The sequence below is a fragment of the Neolamprologus multifasciatus genome, chromosome 2 (assembly GCF_963576455.1).
Source record: "Neolamprologus multifasciatus chromosome 2, fNeoMul1.2, whole genome shotgun sequence".
NCBI classification, from domain to species: Eukaryota; Metazoa; Chordata; class Actinopteri; order Cichliformes; family Cichlidae; genus Neolamprologus; species Neolamprologus multifasciatus.
This window is the reverse complement of record NC_140440.1, coordinates 26,876,358-26,899,094: the sequence shown is the minus strand read 5'-3', so window position 1 is coordinate 26,899,094 and position 22,737 is coordinate 26,876,358. Positions and strand designations below refer to the sequence as shown.

At 39.4% G+C, this 22,737-nt stretch overlaps 1 protein-coding gene across 3 annotated transcripts; it reads left to right on the top strand.

The window, feature by feature from the left end:
- Positions 1 to 60: 60 nt before the first annotated feature.
- rgs14b (regulator of G protein signaling 14b) lies at positions 61 to 20,736 on the top strand. 3 transcript variants are annotated; one of them, XM_085179832.1, is made up of 19 exons: positions 63 to 281; positions 3,696 to 3,717; positions 3,877 to 4,028; positions 4,141 to 4,233; positions 5,662 to 5,805; positions 5,902 to 6,075; positions 7,192 to 7,273; positions 7,411 to 7,475; positions 7,657 to 7,875; positions 8,113 to 8,189; positions 8,534 to 8,660; positions 9,634 to 9,715; positions 10,547 to 10,596; positions 12,567 to 12,666; positions 13,344 to 15,450; positions 19,843 to 19,953; positions 20,030 to 20,107; positions 20,193 to 20,246; positions 20,327 to 20,736. In XM_085179832.1, exons 1-15 carry the CDS (start codon positions 156 to 158, stop codon positions 13,616 to 13,618), a joined length of 1,788 nt encoding a protein of 595 aa, XP_085035958.1. In that variant the 5' UTR covers positions 63 to 155; the 3' UTR covers positions 13,619 to 15,450; positions 19,843 to 19,953; positions 20,030 to 20,107; positions 20,193 to 20,246; positions 20,327 to 20,736. The 3 variants fall into 3 exon arrangements, with proteins under 3 accessions (XP_085035973.1, XP_085035958.1, XP_085035966.1); XM_085179840.1 differs by lacking the exon at positions 63 to 281 and adding an exon at positions 867 to 1,019; XM_085179847.1 differs by lacking the exons at positions 12,567 to 12,666; positions 13,344 to 15,450; positions 19,843 to 19,953; ... (1 more) ...; positions 20,193 to 20,246; positions 20,327 to 20,736 and adding an exon at positions 11,414 to 12,558 and having other exon boundaries at positions 61 to 281.
- The last annotated feature ends 2,001 nt before the right edge of the window (positions 20,737 to 22,737 follow it).

Here is a 22,737-nt window from a genome sequence, read left to right as displayed (position 1 = left end):
CTCATTGTCAAGGCCTGCTTGTGAGCATGCCAGGGCTTAATTAGTTGTTAAGTAGCACCCATTTGGCTGTAGAAAACATTTATACAGTCACTGGTAGCGCCTGGCTAATGTTGTCTACACTGTGTTCTGTTCTGTATTTTCTAGTATCGTGAACCATGGTTACTTTCAGCGGAGTGTATAACAGGTTTTCTCGCCTGGCAAAAGTTGCAGCCCAAAAACAGCAACGGAAATATAACAAACTGTGCGCCATAGCCAGCAGCATCTTGGGCAACAACAAGAAGGTATGCCACATACAGTGTGAGCTTTCGGTGCGTGTGTGACTGTGCAGTTTTAGCCTGAGCGTTATCTTGAGTCATCTGTTTGCAATAGCGAGAGAGTGGTACTCTGATGATTTTTGTCTCTCATTTGAATCTGCGCAAAGCCACGTAACGAGTTTTGCTTTCAGATGATCCAGAAACGTGTTAAATGATACCCTATAGCAAAATTGGGCTTATAGCAAAGAAAGGCTTCTTTCACGAGGCCCGTTTGAAGGGTAAGACTTGAAATGTGTGTGCTTTAGGCCGCAATGAGTTAAAAGTAAAACCGACAGATTCTGAAACTAAGGTCTAACACTAAATCTGCAAAATTGTCATGTTTATTTAGAAAGATAGAAAGCCAAAATAACCAAGCGTTTCATTGACTGCGCATAAAAAAGCAGAATGACAGTCTGGCTCGCCTGTGTACCCACATCACAGTGTTTCTCAAGATGTAGGCTGAGAGCAGTTTGATCATAGTAACCATACTTCCTCTTTTGTGGCTTGTTGCTATGGTAAGACTTCCCTTCCAGGCAGGAAGTGACAGGAAGACCCAAGTGATGAGTTTTGTGTGTGAGTGTGTAAGGAGTGTGCATCAAGTTTGGGTGGAGCACTCTGCTGCGTCCCCTGGCAGTGTGCACATCGTAGGACTTCAGCTCTGAAACTGGTGTCTGGGCCATCATGGCGAAGAACAGCAATTCTTTAGAGATCCCTGTTGGCCACATGGTGAGTTGGCACCATTCTTGTTAGGTCTTATTTGGTTCTGTGGCCGTCCTGTGGACCAGTAGTTCTTTGATACGCTTGTTACGTATACGATAGGAGGCTTTGACAGGCCTTCCACAGTGACTAGTCAAACCATTTTCATTTTGAGTGTGTTGACTACGCTTCTTGTAGCCGTGCAGGCACTCTAAATCTCCCTGTATGCTGTTTTGATCTGCTTTTTAACGGTGCTGTTACTATTAAGCTGACTTCCAATCAAGAGTACGGTTTGAGCAGTTGTCTCGTGCTGGCTTGTGTTTTGTCTCCAGTCTTTGATAGTGCCAGAATCAGCCTGTGTGGCTACACTTGGTTGCTACTGAGAACAGGCTGGGCCATTCTGAGCCAGAAGGAGAAACTGAGCCATGCCTGTTGTCCAATCTGTCATGTGTAGGCTGAGTTGGCTTCAGTGTACTCGGTGTGAGACCATTGCATTTCTTGAAATGGTTCAGTTCTGCCAAAAAAAGGTGTGAAAACGTATCAACGGATATTAAGTCACAAGAGCAGGATGTTGCCGTAGTCTTAAAAAAAGGGGCTTTCTGTGGCTTGCGTTTGATGTCTGCATTTTGATATCGCTCCTTTAATAGATTTTTCAGAGAGTTAAAAGTGCATTTTACGAGAATGCAAGGTTTACAGCTAAGACAGTGACGAATCGTTTGTTTTCATTAGTGTTTAGAAAATGTACTATTGACTATGAAAGCAGTATTTGCATAGCAGAGCAAATAACTGAAGAGGTGGAGTCAGAGAGACTCACACCTGCAGAAATAGACAGCCCATTTCAACCGTATATGGTCAAAATGTAACAATAGACAGGAGCTGTTGTCACGATCAGTTATTTTTGGTTACGACCCACTCTCTGCTTAGAGTGCGTCGAAATATAGATATATCTATATATCGATGCACTCTAAGCAGAGAGTGCATCGATATGTAGATATCTATATATCTATAGATAGATATGTAGATATATCTATATAGATATATCTACATATCTATCTCAAATGAAAGCTTGTAGCAAATGTCAAGCATAAAAGGAAAAAGTGACGTATTAGAAAAATAAAATGCTAATTTTCTATTGTATCGACACATGAGGAGCTCTACAAGCGAAACCCATTGATTCTGTTTTGGGAATTGAGCAAACTGACCTTTGATTAGTGGATCATTTGCTCCTCTTCCTCAGCCTGTGTCGCCTGGGTTATGTATCTGAATTTCACTTTAACTATACAATGTAGATGACCAGTGTGGTTTGTGTTACACTAATGCAGCTGGGTTACCTTGCAAATTGTGCCTTGCAGGACTTCCTAATCAGAACTAGTTTTAGATGACAGATATAACTTTATCTAGTTATCTATATCCGGTTATATAGATTAGAAGTAATGTAACTTCATGATTTAACATTTGACTAAAATTATCTGCAATGCAACCAGGATTAACTGGCCATGTTGTGAAAACCTTGATGTTTACATGGCCTTCATTAACAAAATAAACAAATAATTAAGAAGCTAGCCTCCATGACTTAAAAAGCTAGAATATCAAGTACAGATCAGGTCACAAAGGTAATATTAAACACAGAATGAAAATGAAAGTAATCTATTCGTAAAAAGTTAAATGCTCTACTTTAAAACAAAGTGGAAGTAACAGTTACTGTGCAGGGTTGTGAAGATATTTGCCTTTTTCTGTAATGTAAATGATTCTGTTACATTAGTATTATCAGTTAAAAACAACGTGTACTGTTGTTTAATCTTGCATTGATTAAAATGGCACTCACAGCTGTCAGTTATGAAAATGGTACTTTATTTATAAGACCTATATCCTCCACACACTCTGGGCAAGTTGTTACCACACAGACTATATAGACATGTAGACACACACACATTCACACCTTTGGGCAATTTTAGAATCGGAGCCCACACGTCTGTGAACTGTGGGAGGAAACCAGAGCATGAAGAGGAAACCTTGACAAAGCTCATAAATGTATCCATCGACGGTCCCCTATGGATTAAAACCAAAAATTCCGCTGTGAGCTAATTTGCTGCTGTTTAAACAATATTTCCATAAGCTGAAGCTTTTCTGTGTATACGTCAGATCAGTATCTTGGTGACTTGAAAACATGTGTGTGATCACAGCTTGTAGGTTACAGGTGTTTAACTAGTCTGCAGATTTCATTCAGTTTCTGTAAAAAATGTGTCGGTTGACGCGAACATTTACAAGATGTGCGTTTTCTGTGCTCTGAAAGCTGAATGAGGCTTATTGTCACCAGTTTTGCAACCACTTCCTGTAAAAACAGCCTTGGCTGATTGCGCTACAGAGTTACAGGTTGGAAAAAAAAAAACAAGAAGAGAAAAATAATGTGCAGCTGCTGTTCGTGTTTCCCTTCCTAAAGGCTTTTATTGTAGTGCTGTATAGTTGTTGCAGTAATATTGAGCTGTAGTGAGAATCTCCACAATCCTGTGTAAACGGGGCCAAAGTAAACTTTCTTCTTTCCTTTTGACTGTGAAGCCTGAAGAAAATATACGTAGGATAAATTTCAATAATATTATCAGTATTATACAGACAATAACAAAGAGTATTCAGTATTAGGCTTTTTCTCAGTTTTAGTTTTAACTGTTGAAGTCAAGTTCCTTGACAGATTGCTCTCTCTGTTCACAGAGCCAGGCAGTGTCAGATGGAGGTAAGCATGAGCAGCCAACCTGCATGCTGCTAATCCTGTACATATCTCAGTTCTACAACGTGAACATGTCTGTGCATGAAAATATCTGATTCAGTCTCACTCTTGGTCATGCTTTTCTGTGCTGATAAATGGGCGTGTTTGTGCCTGGATATGCTTTAGATTTGAACATGTCCGCACGCGGCTGTGGCGGCAGCAGCACCAGCCTTCCTGGGACTCCAGCCGGAGAGCACGGCCCAGCCAACAGTGTCATGAGCTGGGCCGTGTCATTTGAGAAACTGCTGGAGGACCCTTTTGGGGTTCGTTACTTTACGGTGAGGCAAACTAATGTTGAAATTTTTAACAAGTTCAGGCAGAGTTCAAGTGTTGACATTAACTAATCATTACCCATACCTAATAATGCTGTGTGTGTGTGTTTGTCTGCAGGACTTCTTAAAGTCTGAGGTGAGCGCGGAGAACATTTTATTCTGGCAGGCTTGTGAAAAGTTCAAGAAGATTCCGGCCACTTCCTTGGATGAGGTACAAACTCTCTCTAAACTTTTCTTTTATGTATTTATTTTTAATTAATACTTTGTTGCAGTAGTTCTTGTACTTTGGAAGACAGAACTACTGCAGGACCAGATGTAAAGTATGGAGTGAAGTAAATATGATTCTTAAAGGGAAAATTAACAAGAGTTTGATCATGAAGTTGTGATGGCCTTCAACTTGGATCATATTTGATGGGTGTGGAGTGTGGATTTTCCTGCCTTCTGAAGTGGGATATGGCAGGAAAAATATTTGTAAACCACTACCCTGATAGCACACATTTGTTAAAATATATGTTTTGTAGAAAAGAAGTGGACTGTTTAGTGGGAATAGGGTTGCCTTGTTGCTGTAACCGTGGTTGTCTCCAGCAATCAGAGGATGGCAGTGCGTCAGTAATTCAGTAATATTTTAGTTGCTTTTCAAGTAACACAAGCATTTTTCTGTTGTAATTTTGAGATGATCCCTCCAATAAGTCATTTGGTGCACTTTAACTGCTGACACTAACTTTTAATTGCATCAACCACAGTCAAACAGCCAGAAGCTGTGCATTGTTGGCAAAAAAATAGATCTGCTATATGATAATTTTTATGGCTGTTTTTGGAGATTTACCTTGTGAAACAATGTGCAGAAATTGTAAGTATTCAGTTATTAAAAATGAAGAACAGGTTTGGTGGGAACTACTTAATTTTCCATTTTACAGAATGGTTGTTACAGTTACCAGCTGTTGCAGTTTGCTCTATAAACTTCTTTTGGCAAATATATTGGAAAGCAAAGTTATGTAATGCAAATGCATCATAATTTGGAGGACATTTGTATTCCTCTATAACAGTTTATATTTAGTGGTTACAATGAAAACCTGTGTAAACCCCATCACCAGGACCAATGTGTTAATATCCACAGTAGCTCATAATTTAGAGTATTCAATGGGATATAATATTGTGTTACACAAGTAAACTCAGTTTTACCATTTGACTGTGGCTGACCTGAATCTTTGTTTCACCTCCTGTGGAGATTATCTCCATTGGAGATTGACTGAGGAAATAGGAAAAAGTATTGAAAGGATCCAAATAGATCATACATCAGCCATAATTATGTAGGTGAAAGGTTTACCTTATCCTTTAGAAATCTGTATGATTTACATCAGAGAACCACAGAAAGGTTTCCTTTAATTTATGCTACATAGAGTGTGCTTAATGCTTAAAGTAATACCACCTTGTAATTTGGGAGCTTTGCAAACAATAAGTGACTTACTAGAGGATTTGAGAAGGTGAACATTCAAATGATTTCCACAGGGAAATTAACAGAGTGTCTGATCTTACTTGTGCCTCAGCACTTCATGAACTGTAATTAAGAAACAAAGTTTAGCTGATTGCTGACCTTCAGAATAGTTCAATCTGACAGAGCTCTTGCTGTTTTTTCCAGCTGAAAGCAGAAGCTCACTCAATCTACAGCACCTACCTGTCTGAGAGTGCTCCCTACTCGGTGAACATTGATGACACAGCAAAGACGGAGGAGAAGGACCTTCAGCAGCCTACACCTGACATGTTTAACAAAGCTCAAGCGCAGGTTGGTATGAATCAACCCTACTACTTCTTCTCAGTAATTGTGATTCATTTTTGACACACAGATGACTGGGTGCTCCCTCTCGTTGCTTTGTTTCAGATATTTAAGCTGATGAAAATGGACAGCTACAGGCGCTTTGTACGGTCCCCTCTTTATCAGAGCTGCACTTTGGCAACAGTAGAAGGCAAAGGCCTACCTCGGTTCTCCAATGAGTCTCCGCGCATGGGATCCTGGGAGGATGTGGCCTCCAGAGTCCCCTTAAGGGAAAAGAAGGTACCGTATTTTCCACACTATAAGGCGCACTTAAAATCCTTTAATTTTCTCAAAAAATGACAGTGGGGCTTATAATCATGGTGTGCCTTATGTATGAATTCTGGTTGTGTTTACTGACCTAGAACCGAATTTATGTGGTCAAAAATCTGTCAAATGTTTTAGTACGACTTTGATAAGCTATGAAGTCAGGAGCCTCGTGGACTCGGAGTAATCTGGGTCCAAAACTCCGTCCGCTTCAGGCCCCAAAGTCAAACGATCACTGTGGCATCACTGAGAGTTAAACTGTCCAAATTATTTTATTTTTAATAAAATGATCAGAGTTGCTGCTTTACCAGGTGTAACAATTAAGTTTAACATTCAGGCATCCATGAAAACAGAATTTATTAAATTTAACATAGTTAGAAATTAGCAGGAAGTTAGCTCGCTAGTTTCCACCTAAACATGATATAGCATGTTCTGACTGAGAGATTTCTGAAAAAATAAAACGTACAGCTCTGCTATCACTTCTAACATAAATGAAAACACAAAACTAAATAGCAGTGACTTTTGTAGCGTTGCTGAAGTTGGGCTAGCTGGTAAATAATGCTGTGTTACATGATTGCTAGCGACACAGCTATGTTAGCATAACATAAACACAGTGAAGCTGGAGGATGACGCTAACTGTTTTCTACTTGATAAAAGTTAATGTGAGGGTTCTCAATGGTTGGGGACAAATGCAATCGCATGGCAGGATGCTGTAAACGGACCAAACTTCAGTCAGGAGAACAACTGAGATAATCCATCCACAATACGAGGTTAGTCATTAGTATACTGCAACAACATGGGGATAGAGCAGCTGCAAGAGAATTCAACATTAATGAATCAATGGTATGGAAGTGGACGATCAAGAAGGATGAGTTGAGTAAAGTTTGACTTATCTGACTGTTTTGTTTCGCTTAATGCGCCTTATAATCCAGTGTGCCTTAATTATGAAAACAGACCCATTCATTGACAGTGCACCTTTATAATCCGGTGTTCCTTATGGTCCGAAAAATGCGGTAGATGGACTGAAGGTCGAGATGAAGAATACCTGTTTTATTATTCGTTTGACATTTATTTCATCGCTGCCTCCAACAGGGCAAGAAGTCAGACCCTAACAGCTTTCTAGGTGGTAAGAGTGCCTCAGAGAAACAGCGACAGAAACGAGGATCCTGGGGAGGTAATGTGTGCCAAATGACACATCTCATGCTTCTGTGTTATCTTATGTATGTCTTCTGACTTTATTTATTTATTTATTTATTTTTAATCTCATCAATAACAATGATTCCAACTCCTTTGGTGTGGTTTCCTGGAAAGAGTCCCATTTGGCCATCAAGTCGACCAGTAGTGTGGAGCTTGGCTCCATCTGCAGGCATATGGAGGTCAGTACATTTATAAAGCATTTAGAGTTGGCTGGAATTATGGGAAATGAATGTTAATTTACAATTTATATGATTGGAGGTATACAGTTAACAAAACTAATATTTGAAGTGACAAGTATTAGAATAGAGGAAAATGTGTGATTGGGATTACACTTTTCTCATTTCTCTGTCTGTGATGTAGAATGGTCGCTCGAGTCCCTGCTCCCCTGAGCTGGGGGGTGGAGGTGGGAGTCGTGTAGGATTGGAGGGGGGATACTGCTGTGTCTACTTGCCTGATGGCAGTGCCTCCTTGGCACCCACGCCTAATGGCCAGCCAATCAAAGACTTGCTGACTAGCCTTTGTGAGAAAAGAGGCTTCCCACTGAAAGATGTTATCATTTACCTTCATGGCAAGGACAAGGTGAGCACTTTTGCTGTGCTTCAGCTGCAACTTTAAATCAGGAGGCATTTTTGAGGAACTTGAGCCACACTGTAAAGTTGTTTACAACAGTGAGCATGACAGACGACTGCCTTCTTCCTGTTCTGACATTTTCGTGCTGTGTTATCTCACCCCCTCAAAGTATCCCCTGTTGATGTTCACATCTATAGAAATCCCTCTTATTTCTTTCTGTTTGAAACATCATTTCTCTCTCTGCAGCAACCATTATCGCTGGACCAAGACTGCTCTGTACTGAGAAATCAGCAGGTCTCTTTAGAGCTCAGAGTGACGTTTGCGTGAGTCAACTGAATCACTTCCTTCACTTCCTATTTTCTCCTGTCTTTGACACCATAGCAGGCTTGCACACCCCCACTACATGTCACTTCTTACCATATTAGAGGGAAGTCCTTGTGATAATATGCACACAAAGTCTAGCTCTCTGAGCATTAATCTTTGTACTCTTCCTTTACATTGACTAAATAAAATTCAAAATGTAATCAGAAATGGGTTTGCTGCTAAGATATCCCTTCCCAGCTGCCCTCGTGACTACAGACATTGTCTGACAGTAATTCTGTACTTCTGTTCTATTGCATTTGATACAGTGTGAGAAGAAAGTTATAGAAATAAGTGTGTGTTTCAGGGTGGAGATTGCCTTCACGGGTAAAACTGTGGGGATCATGGTGAAGTCTAGTAAGACACTGCAGGAAGCTCTCTCTGTGGTGCTGCAGAAGAACAATATTAAGCCACAAGAGGCCTTGGTCACCATGGTGAGTGTTGCATATGAGTAGGATTATAATATGTTACCTTTTCTTTGAGTCATTTCCATATAAAGATTAACAATATTGTCACTTTTAAATGAATGATTTTCTGTGGTTGAATTCTACCGACAAAAATATGTGAAATGCCTTTTAACCTTTAATCTATTAGGAAAAATCAATGTGCATGTTTACCTATATAAACATGTAATTTCAGAGTGTTACACCAGTGATTCTTTTCAATATTATAATATCAATATCTATTTTACATATCTTTCAACCATGTATAGTCTAGGATTATTTTGAACTATAGGTCTTGCAAAGATACTCAGTAGAACAAAAAAGCTGGAAATGAGCATCACTTAAGGATGGATTTCAAAATCTGTCACTAAATGAATGGCACACCCTTTATGGCATTGTCATTGTAGCTGCATTGAAATGAGTCTCACACTTGAATGTTTCTCACGTTTCAAAGTTTCACATTACATTTTTTGAAAACTTGCTTTACTTAAAACCTTTATCTTTCTCAGTAATGGGAAGCCAGCTGCACAGAAAACATTTTCCGGCCACGGTTTCTTTCATTTCTTATTACAGGAAAGAAGGCCTCACACAAACATGTAGATCTGTTTGCAAAGCTGCTACATTTTAATGAGTCATCTTCTTTATTTGTCAACTTTCACAGACACAAGTTTGGCTTATTGTTTTAATGAAATTGCTTTAGTAAAATTACTCATTTTAAGAATAATGCATGGTTCAGATTATTAAGATATCACTTTGAAACTAATGTAAGCAACTTCTGTGTGTCCTTAAGATGCTGGTTCTACTTTTAATAAATGTTCCACTAGTTTGTAGTGAGTAATGAGATTATTTTAGTAATGCATTGTCTTTTCTAAGTTATGCACAACCCATTTACTGCAGAGATGATTGATTCTCATAGTACTGTTCAGCTAAGTCTGTCTGCATGTGTGTGTGCTTTGTGTTTCAGGTTGGAAGTGATGAGCCTCTGAATGTGAGCACCAATGTGTTTAGTCTGGCCAATAAGACGCTCCGACTTGACAAAATCAAAGGTTAATATACTTGACCTTTTTAGAAACCCATAAATTTACCTCAATGTGAAACAGGCCGATTCATGTTCATAACATTTATTGTAAAACAGCATGCAGCTACCAGAGGAGCACAATAAGCCACAGGATGAAAACAAACCTACTTAGCTGATAAGTAAATGAAAACAGTCTTCAGTGAAATCAGATAACAGCACATTTCATCTCTCCATCAGCTGATTATGTTGGCGATACATCGGCCATTATTGTGTGTTCTCTGGTGCTGTCTGTGGCTCCTTATTGATTTAATTGTTTCTTAATGGCTCGTACAAAGTGTTTTTCGGCTCATGGTGCTCTCTCCCTTGAGGCTGTCTGAAGAGTCTTTTCACTGTCCATTTTGCAGTCATGTTTTTTCTGCATCACTGTTTGCATGTTTCTTTCTTTACTTTGCTTTCTCTTTGTGCATTTCTCTTTTAGCTTCTTCATTCTTTTTTCTTTTTTTCTTTTAAATTGAAGTTAAAATGTCTGAGTCCATTTGGTTTGTTGAATGCTGTGCCACTTTCAGTTCACTCACCTCTTTTCCTGACTGCTGAGGCTAGATCTGACTTCAGTTTGGATCAGTGCTCTCGGCCTCAGATTCTTTTTATTTTGTTCAGGAGGAACTAAGTAGATTCAATTAGAGTGGTTGTATCCCAGGAGGACCATTTTAATACTTAAGATGTTTTATCTGCCTAATGTCAGTGTTTAACGTAATGGGTATGCTAAAGTTCTGTAGCATCGTCAGCTTTTTGTTGACTACTTGTACACTGAAAATAAGAGTACTGTTAGAAACTAATTTCCATCTTTGCGTGTATACAGGCAAAGAGCAGACCAGCATTTCCAGAGGTGGTGGTTCTGCAGCCAACCAGGTGAGGCAGTGTTTATTGAAGCGTCAATAAAACGGCAACAAAAATAATTTTACCATCATGAAGAAACTTTGAATTGCTGCTTTGTGATTCTTAGTCATAAATATTCTTTTGTGACTTTTGGGTAACTTATTTTGGAAAAATAACAACTCAAATGAGGATTTTTGTATGAAGCCAAGGCTGAACATGAATAGTGTTAAACAACCTTCATTACCTTCTGAGACAAGTCCCTATATTGCTCTTTTTTTGTCTATTGTATGGGACCAGTCATTTCCCTTTAGCAGTATGTATATAAACATACATTATATAAATCTATGAAAAGTGGTATGTTGCATTGTGTAAATGGGCCTCATTCACATTCATTATGTCAAATCTATATAATCTTTCTGTACAAATGTTTAATGGATTAGTGTAAGCATATACATGCTGGTACTCTGCATAGAAGACTTGAAACCTCCTGATCACCAGATGGTTTTGGGTAATTTTAACGGACATCTTTGTATTCAAGGTAAAAATAAGAATATTGTCAGAAATGATCATTTAGTTTTCCAACTTGGTATCACAAAATGTTTACAAGATTAAATGACTATAAGGAATATGTTAGCTAAAATGATTTTGGCCTTAGCTGACATTTTTATCCTTTCATGATGAGGTTTCACCAGTTCAAAAACAATACAGAAGGCAAAGTTTGAGACATTTCAAGCTATATTGCTTTAATGATTTATTTATTCTTATAACTTTTATCCAGCACACTCCTTCTGGGAAGGCTTTCTACATGTTTTAGGAGTGCATTTATTGGAATTTTTGACCATTCTTCCAGAAGCGCATTTGTGAGGTCAGACAGTAATATTGGACGAGAAAGCCTGGCTCACAGTCTCTGCTCTAATTCATCCCAAAGGTGTTCTATCAGGTTGAGGTCAGGACTCTGTGCAGGCCAGTTAAGTTCTTCCACACCAAACACGCTCAACCGCTATCTTTATAGACCTTGATTTGTGTACTGGTGCGCAAGTCATGTTGGAACAAGAAAGGGCCGTCCCCAAACTGTTCCCACAAAGTTGGGAGCATGAAATAGTCCAAAATGTCTTGGTATGCTGGAGCATAAAGAGTTCCTTTTACTGGAACTAAGGGGCTGAGCCCAAGTCCTGTAAAGCAATATGCCAAAACCCCCTCCCCCAAACTGTACAGACTGTACAATGCAGTCAGACAACTACCACTCCCCTGGCAACCAGCAAACCCAGACTTGTTCAACAGATTGCCAGATGGAGAAGTGCAATTTGTCACGTTTCCACTTCTCTAGTCCAGTGGCAGCGTGCTTTAAGACTCTGGCGTTTCCATTGCACTTGTTGATGTAAGGGTTGAATGCAGCTACTTTAGCCATGGGCACCACTCCATGAAGCTCTTTACACACTCACTGTTGAGCTACTCTAAAGGATACAAAAGTTAGAAGGGGTGTGTGACCTCTGTGCACTATGCTGCTGAGGTCTCAATAAACAAAAAACATGTCTTTTTATTTGCCATTCTGCCCTTCAGGTGTTGGTCTTGTGCACTTTTGAATTTTTTTTGGCACTGCTGCTATTTTTAAATTGCTCCCTAGATGTCTTTTTCTAGCCACCTGTATGCTTCAAATATGCCATGAATATACCTCAAACTCCAGCTGATCTAATCCTTATGTTGAGGAGCATCCCTAGTGATAAGAGTTGGGTCTCTGACTGTGACCCACACACCTTTTCTTCAAGATAAAATGCAAGTTGAAGTAAGACACACTAAAGGAGGTTCCTTTTGTACTGCAGTCTCGCAAGTGCTTGAGTCAGAATGGAGGAGCAATCTCAAACAAAGTTTGGAAATGGTACATGGCTGCACAAGACGCCGTCCGATTCAATGATTAAAACTAGAAATGAAAACTTACTAAGTGTTACTGAGATTTAAACCTTGTGAGCTGAGAAATAGTTTGATGATGCTGAAATCTGTTTTAGTCCCAGGGAGGAGCAGCAAGTACAGGTCCAGAAGCCAGATCACTGAGCCAAGACCGAGCTAAGGCTCAGCCAAGGTCTACCAAGAACCGCGAGATGGACGGTAGGATGACTTGGCAATATCTAGTGTGGTTTGGTTTAAGGTTATTGAATTAGCTGAGTTGTTTTCAATGTGGGGAAATAATTTTGTTATATCAGTTTTTATCTGCATGCCAAAATATATACATGTAGGTAATACTTCATTAGAATATACATGATTGTTGCATTGTAAAGTTGTATGACTATCTTTATTAGCCAACCCATCTAAAAAGGATGGGGGTTTTGAGGCGTATGCGTTTTAGCTTTTTACCCCTCAGCTTTAAAAGGCTGATGGGGTATTGTCGTCACTTGCTGGATGGGTGGCATGGACACAGGTTTGGGATTCTGATATCTTGAGAATAATGCCTTGTAGAATTTGTATAACTGATACCATAGATGCATCCGCTTAAAGTCTTGGATGAGTTTGGATCGGTGACCTCGACCAATGGAATGCAATGGGTACTTCTGCCAGGAGGCTGGGGGGGTTAGGTAGCACCACTGGCAGGTGACAGTATTGAGTTTTTTTTCTCACGTTTTATATTATTATTGAAATTCTGTTCTTTGTTTAATATCAAGATTATTGTCAATATATCAACTATTTATTAATCCCTCGGGTGGGTTCCTCTAGGGAAATTCAGATTATATTACATTTGTGCTTATCAGAACAAGAGGGCAACAATAACAATGATTTGTCCATGCCAGGGTTCCTGGACATGCTGACGAGGGCTCAGAACTCCAGGGTGGATGATCAGCGAGGTCTTCTCACCAAAGAGCAGCTGGAGGTTCCTTCCTTCCTCCAGCTGCCCACGGAGCAAGTGCAGGAACCAGAGAATCCCAGTATAGCCAGCTCTTCCACTACTGACTCCAAAGCAAAATCTGAGGATAAGAATTCAGATGAAAATTCAGCCGAAGCAGCGAAGGAAGCCCCCGACTCTGCTAAATCAAAATCCCCAGACATGAGGGAAACAACAGTTTGAAAAACAATGTGTTGGATGAACGAAGATGTGATCAAAAAACTACGACGAACATTTCACAAAACTGTGATGTGGTTAATTTAAGAAAATTAATGCAAGAAATAATTAGTCCTATAGCACTTTTTTCTAATTGTTCGCAGTATAAGCTCTGAGAAAGCGGTGTGCTACCACACGCTGCTCTATACTTTTGAATGACCTTCTTTTAAGCCAATTTGTAAATAAGGCAGATCATGGCAAGCATTTATGGTGTCGTTCTAAAACACTACACATCCTTATGGGGAAAATGTTTGCTATGAAATGATTAATTCAACCTTTATATGAAAAAGTTATAGGTCAGAATGTCACCCTGAAACTTTAAATGTTTTAGTATACATTTTATTCATCCCCTGATTTGTAATACTGTACAGATTTTGATATATCGTTCACATTTCTTCTGTTTTTCACAGCCGTACTTTGCAGTAATGTTTTCTTTAAACTAAGCACAGGAAGGAGTGACCGTCCAAAATGGGTTTTAATGTTTTTGCACTGTTTCTGTGCTTCAACATGCATGGAATATTTGATGCAGATTTAGTATTTAATATATATTCTTTTTAAATTTGTGTGTTGCATGCTTTAAGTGTTTTTGTTTTTTTGCCTTTTGTTTGCTGTGATTGCACTTTGCAAAGCCCTGGTCATGTCCTGGATTCCTGTTCTCTACATCTCAGACTACAGATCAAGATCTAGTTCATTAAGAATAATGTGATAATAAAAATGAAATGGTTTCAATGATTCTAACGATAATCCACAGGGTGTATTGAAAAAAATTAAAGTGTTTTATAAGAAATTGTTATCCTGTCTGTCTGCATTTTTTTTTCTTCCCTTTTTTTGGTTAAGGAAAAGATGTCAGGTGTCAGCTTTTAGCTCTCAGTGAGGGTTTTTTTGTTTTTTTTTGTTTTTTTGGGGGCGGGGGGGGATGAATCACTGAGGTCAGTTTCTGGCTTGAGAAATGCTACGTGATTGGGTTTTATATGCAGTGCAGTCAGACCCCACAACCCCTGTGGACCAACTGTGTGATTCATACAGGGTAAAGCAAGTATTTACACATGTAACTAGCATTGATTACATTATTCATTCCTGAGTCTTCTGGTGTATCCTGGTTAAAGGAAAGCTCTTCGAAAATGCTGTCACATAATGATGTCCTTCTTTCTTTCTTTTTTTTTTTTTTCTTTTTTTTTTAAGAACCAATCACAGCACTGCAATGCTATGATTGGCTTTTTAAGTTGGTTCTGTGGCCAATGACCAGCTTAATCTGTCTGCAGACTTGTTGCTGGAAGGTGGCTTCCTGTTGTATTTGGCTATTGTATGGGTTACAAAACAATCTGGATGAGTCATAGATGGTCTCATCAACATGAATGATGTCAGCATTATGCATATTTCAGAGTACATGTTTTGAAAGTATCTCAGTCAAGCCACCTTACATGCATCATCATCTGGTATAATGTGATTGTCATTGAAATAACCTAAAGTAATGATGAGAGCTGTGGACGTCAGCATTGATGTGCAGTGTACAATACCTGTCTGTCACACCCACAGCTTCCCACTGCCAGCCTGGAGACATTAGCACACAGAGCTTTGAGTGACACACCTGGTGGTAGTCTTGGATGTGTGTGTGTGTGTGAGGAGGGGGGGGCTGGCTGGCTACTGACTCCATCCATCCGTGAGTGGTGCGTCGGCGGAGCTATGAATGGGCAGAGAGGGGTGTACTCTCACAGACACCATAGCAGCAGTGAGATGAGGAGTGTCATTTACCCCACTGCACGCCTACTGTACTGAGAGGAGAAAAGAGAGGGAAGGAGGTGAGTGCATGAATTAACCCCGGGCATTTCATTTGTCTCATTTGCGATGATCGCAGGGCTCATTCAGTCAGTAGATGTGGGTGCCTTTTTTTCTCCTCTTTCCATCATCCGCATCATTCATCCTCCACTCCCTTCTGTCACTCAGTGCTTTACTGTGCTTGATGAAAAGTACTATGCCTCCTTCATTTCCTCATTCATGGAAAAGCACGTTTTCATTCAGACTGTGCTAGCGCTCTGTCTTGTCTCTGTTTTGTTGTTTACAGCTTTCAGTGTGAGCTAAGCTTCATGTCCATTGTACATCTGGATGAATAACAAGCAGGTTCTGGATTTCTAAAATAGTTCTCCTAATGGGAGCTCACACCGCCTTAGAGAGTCCTGCAAAATATATGTAAGTGCTGTAAAACAAAACCTGTCCAGCCGATCGATGCAGGCACATTAATGTGGATTGAAAGATTGTGCACAGTTGAAGGGCAGTCTTCAATCAGTCTTCAGTGGGTTAAGAATGAAAAGATTATGGAGTCAATAACCATGACTCGGGTATCAGGTGAGATACACATGGCTCAGCTGTGATTCTGACAGAGGGCTGTTGTGCTGGTCAGCTACTGACTTAATACATCCAGCTGGGTGTAGTTGGGATGTGTGCATGTCCCACCTGAGTGTGACAAAACAGACAGCACATCATCATCAATTACACGGCATAATGTCCTTGACACTGAGCCATTTTCATGTGCTCTCTTCCATCACTGCTCACATGCTGACCTTGGTGCTCCAGCCATCTCAAATCAGCGAATGAAACTAATGACTTCTTATTGTGTTTCCAGGAGGGAGTGATTTGGCAGACCTTTAGGTTGAGCCGGAAGAAGGCAGGAATGACAGTGTAGAGGCAGAACACACATCCACGGGAAACTTATGCTTAAGGAGCTCTTGTCATGTTCTGTTTCTCAGTTAGGGAGTTAATTAGTGTTGACCCGGACGCAAAGATAGGCTCTGTGTGAGGTTCTTTCAGGGTTATGGATTCAAACCTCCAGAATAGATTTGCTTCTTACGTAACGCAGATGTGAACAGCAGCGTTTATTAAGGATCGTAAAGGCTACGTAGTCATTAAACTTTTCTGCCTTATCTTCTTCCTTCTGCTGCATCTCAAATTGAGTCTGTTTGCCCATCCCTGCAGAACAAAACGTATTCAGTAGCTTTAAATGGTAAAGATTGCTTTGCACGTGTATGCTCCTGTCTGTAGGGGCATGTAAAAGCTTTATGCATGTACATTTCTTTTTATCTATATCAAAAAAAGAGACGTGATGATTTCGATGTGCCACCTTGATTGTTGCTCATGTGGACTAATCGTTGGCGAAGTGTTTCTCAAAGCCACAGGGGTTTTTATCTCTGCTACAAAGGAGCTGGACTTCCACCCGCCTCAGTTTAACCTATACGATCCTCCACTCCTTGGCTTTGTCTGCAGTGGAAGAATTTCTCTTCTACACAAAGATGAAAAGACGGTAACAGAGGAAAGCGGGGGATAGACAGAGTGAGGCAAGCAAGCAAATCATTCACATTTAGGTCATTTCCTTCAGCGAGTTGGTCAGAAAGAGTACTCAGGACTCTTTGAATGCCTGCCTTGCCATCAAGCCTCAGATTATCCTCAGCTGTCCCTCAAAGGGCTATAATGCACATTTTAAAGTAAGTGCAGAGAGTTCATCATCCCTCCTGGCTGTACCTACTGAACAAACATACATGTTCTGTGGTAATGGAACTTGTATAAAAGAAACCAGAAACTCCACTGGTACTGACCCAGTGGAGTATTTCTGGCCTCACTGAATATCACATATATTCCACTTCAGGTAGGACTTTGTACCAGAGTTCCCTGCAGCATCAAAAGTGATGCCATCATGATGTCAGCCATCACAGCGAGTGAGTGAGCTCCCGTTGATCATTTCCTATTCATTCTTTATGAGCCCTGGCTGGGCTAAATGCTTCCTGTAAGATTAGGCAGAACTGGAGCCCAGAATAGTAGACTGTTTGACTTCAGTCAGAGTGCGTATATATATATATATATATATATATATATATATATATATATATATATATATATATGTATATATATATATATGTATATATATATATATATGTATATATGTATATATATATATATATGTATATATATATATATATGTATATATATATATATGTATATATATATATATATGTATATATATATATATATATATATACATATATATATACGCACTCAGTCAGAGTGCCTATATATATATATATATATATATATATATATATATATACGCACTCTGACTGAAGTCAAACAGTCTACTATTCTGGGCTCCAGTTCTGCCTAATCTTACAGGAAGCATTTATGTATGTATGTATGTATGTATGTATATATATATATATATGTATATATATATATATATATATATATATGTATATATGTATATTGCATATATATATATATATATATATATATATATATATATATATATATATATATATATGTATATATATATATATATATATATATGTATATATATATATATATATATATATATATATATATGTATATATATATATATATATATATATATATATATGTATATATATATATATATATATATATGTATATGCAATCTGACTGAAGTCAAACAGTCAGAGTGCAACAAAACATGCATATGTTTGGCATTCTAGCCTCATCAGTAAGTAATAAGTAAATTGTAAAAGCAATTGTAATTCTAAAAGCATGCATCTTGGAAAGAAATAAGCTGTCTGTTAGATGTGCTATATTTTGAAAACTCAGCAATGATTGACACTTTAAAGGCTCTGAAAAAAACATAGGTTTTGTAAAATGACTCAGTTGCCTCAGTTACATAGTGGTAATGTTGCATATGTCTCTGCACCAATCAGGATTTAGAAACAGGTATTTTTTTTAATGTAGAAACATCAAGGATGTGAAGTTATTTCTGTTACAATCACATCATTTTGCATATTTATTAGGTTGCAATATGCCAAATTAAATTTTTAATTCAATTTACAGTTATTTTTATACTATTGATTCACAGCAGCAGTTGCCTCAAGTTCATTTATATTATAAGGTAAAGACCCTACAATATTAAAGAAAACCCAAGAATTACACAACCTCCTCCGAGCAAGCACCTTGTGACAGTGGGAAGGAAAAACTCCCTGTTAACAGGAACAGACGTTCAGCAGAACCAGGCTCAGGGTGGGACACCCATCTGCGGTGACTGGTTGGGGGAGAGGAGAAGGAGAATAGAGGACAGAGAGACAGAACAAAAGGCAAATCATAGGAAAAAGAGCCAGAAAAAAAATACTGGCAAAAGTGATAGATCCACTTAGATGGTGTTTCTGCTATTCTCTGCAGGATGTAGACAAAAGCATCAGAAAACTACAATAACTTCCTAATTGTAAAGTTTCCGCTTTCAATAATGTTGGTTCCCATGTTCAACCAAGAGCTTTTATTAAACTCAAGTCTTTTGTTTGAAATACCTATGACATATTTTATTTCTTCTTTTTGAACAGCAGCATCAAACCACCCCTTCATACCATTAGAATCTCATCGGTGTGCCTGACAGAGAGAAGCAGACATCAAAAGGGAGGCTGATGGACTGTTAAAAAAAGAAAGGGAAAAAAAGTCTCTTGTTCACTGAACCAGACCCAGGGGTGTTTTGTCCCTCAGCCAACAGGGCTCACGACTCCAGCTGTGGCCTTGGCTGTGACTGTTGCCTAGTTTTCTCTGTGGCCTTTCAGTTCTCGAGGAATCACTGTTTGAGTAACTGTGTGTGTCCTTATTCAGAGCATTTCTTCTTGTCACGATTTTATTTGCTGTTACTTGCTGTTTTGCTTTCGTCCTCTCAGCTAAAGTTGAGCTTCTGTTATGTCAACTGTTAGGGCTCCAAAAAGCAATGTTTATATACTGAAATACAATTAAAAAAAAATATTTGGTGGATTTATGTATAATCAAACAAGGTCAGAAGAATTACCACCCCTTCTCCCCCCCCCACCGCTCCTTTTTTTTTTTTTTAAGTATGCCTGTTTTTGCCAGTAGAGAAAATTGAGCCAAGCTAACCTGTAATCAGTCATAATTTTTGCTTCTAGTGAATCCCAAAGCTAAAAACAACCAGCAGGACACTGAAATCTGCAGCAGTGTATCTCTGAGTCAGAGACACCCTCTAGTGAGAAGAGCTCATAACTGCACACTCTCTTGCTCTAGCTTCACTTGGATCTCTTGCAGTGGATCAGACCGCTTAGGGCAAGATTAATTGTTTGCATTTTACTGGATATATTAATGACTTTCCCTTGTCTGTTGTTGTTGCGTGCAGTCACGTTTTTTGAAAGTTTCTCTCGTTTTTTCTCCTAACCTTTCAGTTGCACAGCCAAAGTTTGCAAGAAAAACAGAGTGATCCATCCTAAGTCCCCACAGCCCTGAACTTCTGAGGAAAAACTTTCAAGTCAGCCATGGAGCAGAAGACAAACGAGGTACTTGAGAACCCGATCCTCTGATACACTAAATTTTAATCATTCGCCGTCTAATGCGACCCTTCCCTCTGCCTAGTGTCCCACCAACACCTCTCCTCAGAAACACATGAAAAATAGGTCTAAGTCCACAGAGGAGGCACAGCAGTCAAAGAAGGTGAGCCTGCAGCAGCCTGATTTTCCCCCTAGCACACTATTTCTTCCCTCACCCTATGAGTCAACCTTACTGTCTTTCCTCACAGGCCTTTTCCTCACAAAAATCACTCCCAGGCAGACCAGAGCTGGAGAGAGTGAAGGTGAGATGTATCACTGTTCTACTAAAGAACATAGCCTAAAGCTATGTTTAGAACCAGATTTTTATTTTTATTTGTTGCAGGAATGTCCTGATGGCTCTGAGACACCGTCATCCTCCAGCGAAGAACTGAAATGATGAACAAAGCCAAAAAAAGATGCCATAAAGCTACATCATCATAAACCTGAGACATAAAATGTGCAGATGTACACAGAGGAACATGCAGAATAGTATATGAAAAAAATACTCAAGCCATGAATTGATTAAAAGGAGAGAATTGGACTAAAACACATACGCACACACACACACACACACACACACACACACACACACACACACACACACACACACTCACACACAAATTCACCCTACCACTGAAACAACATGTATGTGAACAGAAGGACACCTGTGATGATATTGTTTCATTGTACTGTGAGTGGTGTATACATACCACCTGAATGTGTAGTAACAATAAAGTGATGTTGCTGAGTGAATCTATGTTTACTAACCTCCACTAAGCCAACTGCCAAATAATAAGGCTGTCTGAATACACATACACATAGATGATGGTGTGCAGCAGAGGATGAAAGAAGCACAGCTTAAAATCAAAATCTTTATGAAATCACACAATAATATGTAAGATTATCTCATCGATGCATTCAATGGCAGTTTCAGTGTATTTTTAAATAAAAATAAATAAAGGTGCTGATGTTTAAGGATAGAAGAGCTGCTTCATCACACATAAATATATGTATCATTAGTTTCAAATGTTCTTTTCACCCTGCAACGTCTCTTGCAGTTTTTTTTTTTTTTTTTACAAACTTCTAAGGTCCGAAGCCCAATTTGAAATCTGGCAACCTTCTGCCACCCACGCAATCCTTTAATCATAACTCTGATTACTGCATGAAACTACGATGGAGTGTTTTCTTCTCAGTGATTTATTTTGATTGTTGAAGTTCTGTTGATTGATTTGCTCGTTAAAGCCGATTCTCTCTTAAGAGCTTTACGTCTGCCACCTACGATAAGAAGTCATTTAAATTCCATGGGTTTTCTTTTAGTTGTGATTGCTTTTTGTTTTTGTTTTTAATTGTAAAATGTGTCTCCTTGGCCAGCAAGCCTGCAGGCCTAACTTCAGCACCCACTAGGGGGCCGCAGCAACCACTTTGGGAATTGCATAATCTGAAACGGAGGCCGTACATGTGGCAGGATTGACGCTTGTTCCTAAACCAGCAGCTTAGGTGCTCAAATCATGAAATCAAGTTGATTATTTGAGTCTGATTGTTTCAGTTCTGTGAATGTGAAGCTCCAGTTAAGGTTTTAGCTCTTGTGTTAACAACAGACATGAAAAAACACACAGATCTATATAAAAAATCAGAGTCCTTTTTTCTTTTTCTTAAAGCGTCATTACTCCCTTCATGTAGATGACAACAGTGATCAAGGTAAAAGAGATTAGTATTAATCTGAATGACTTGTACCGATTAGTGTCACCTAGCCAGTCAAAACAAGAACAGAGTCTTTAGAATAAGACACACACCTGTGTAGAGATAATTAACTGACGTTTTGTTCATAGTGTTATGGGCCCCTTTGTTAAAACCGAGGCTTCTCTTTATTTCTTTTTTTAATATTAGATAAATCGAGCAGGACGCCTTGCGTGGAAGAATTTAGCCCCCGTCTGGTTCATCGGCAGGCTGTGCAGTAGCAGCAGCCACCCTGTGACTCGCACATCTGGAGATGGGATTAACTGCAACGTGGAGTGTTTTTTAACCAAAGAGCTCTAGAGCCGCTCAGTGTCTGTTTAAGTGATTACACGTGTGTGTGTGTGTGTGTGTGTGTGTGTGTGTGTGTGTGTGTGTGTGTGTGTGTGTGTGTGCACGCACGTCCATATGCGCTGGTACATCTGTGCTTCGTTTTTTTTTTCTCTCTCTGTATAATTCGGCTCCAAATCTCAAGGATTTCTCCTCCAGTCGCCACCTACAGCAGCAAACCCAGCTCCCTAAAAAAACAACAAGGCTGTTATTTCTCTCTGGCTCCCAGATCTCATAACAGATTGGAAAGCAACAACTTAGTCTAAAGGGTTTATTAAGTTCATAGATGCAAGTCTGCGGTCAGCAGGCTTGGGAGATTTGGTTGAGAGCACTGCTGATATGACAGAACCGCGGCTGCACTAATTATTAACAATTACCCCCACAACAACACAGGCCGGCGCTGCGTGTGGATAGCGGTGCATGCGTGTCATGAGGCTCTCAGAAAATCTCCTTGATAGTCTATTTCCAATCAAAACAGGCTTGATGCTGAGTGCTGGCAAAGCACCTAAGTACCTGAACATTCTGTACAAGTCAAACAGATTACGCTTTGCGTGTCTGAAATACTTCCACTGACTTATCTCGTGGAAGAAGTGATCATTTAATACCCCGGCTTTAATCTTTGCCAAGACAACGAAACGTGATGGAAACAGCCGCATGAGAATGTGAGCGGACTTAAGAAAACAGGAGCAA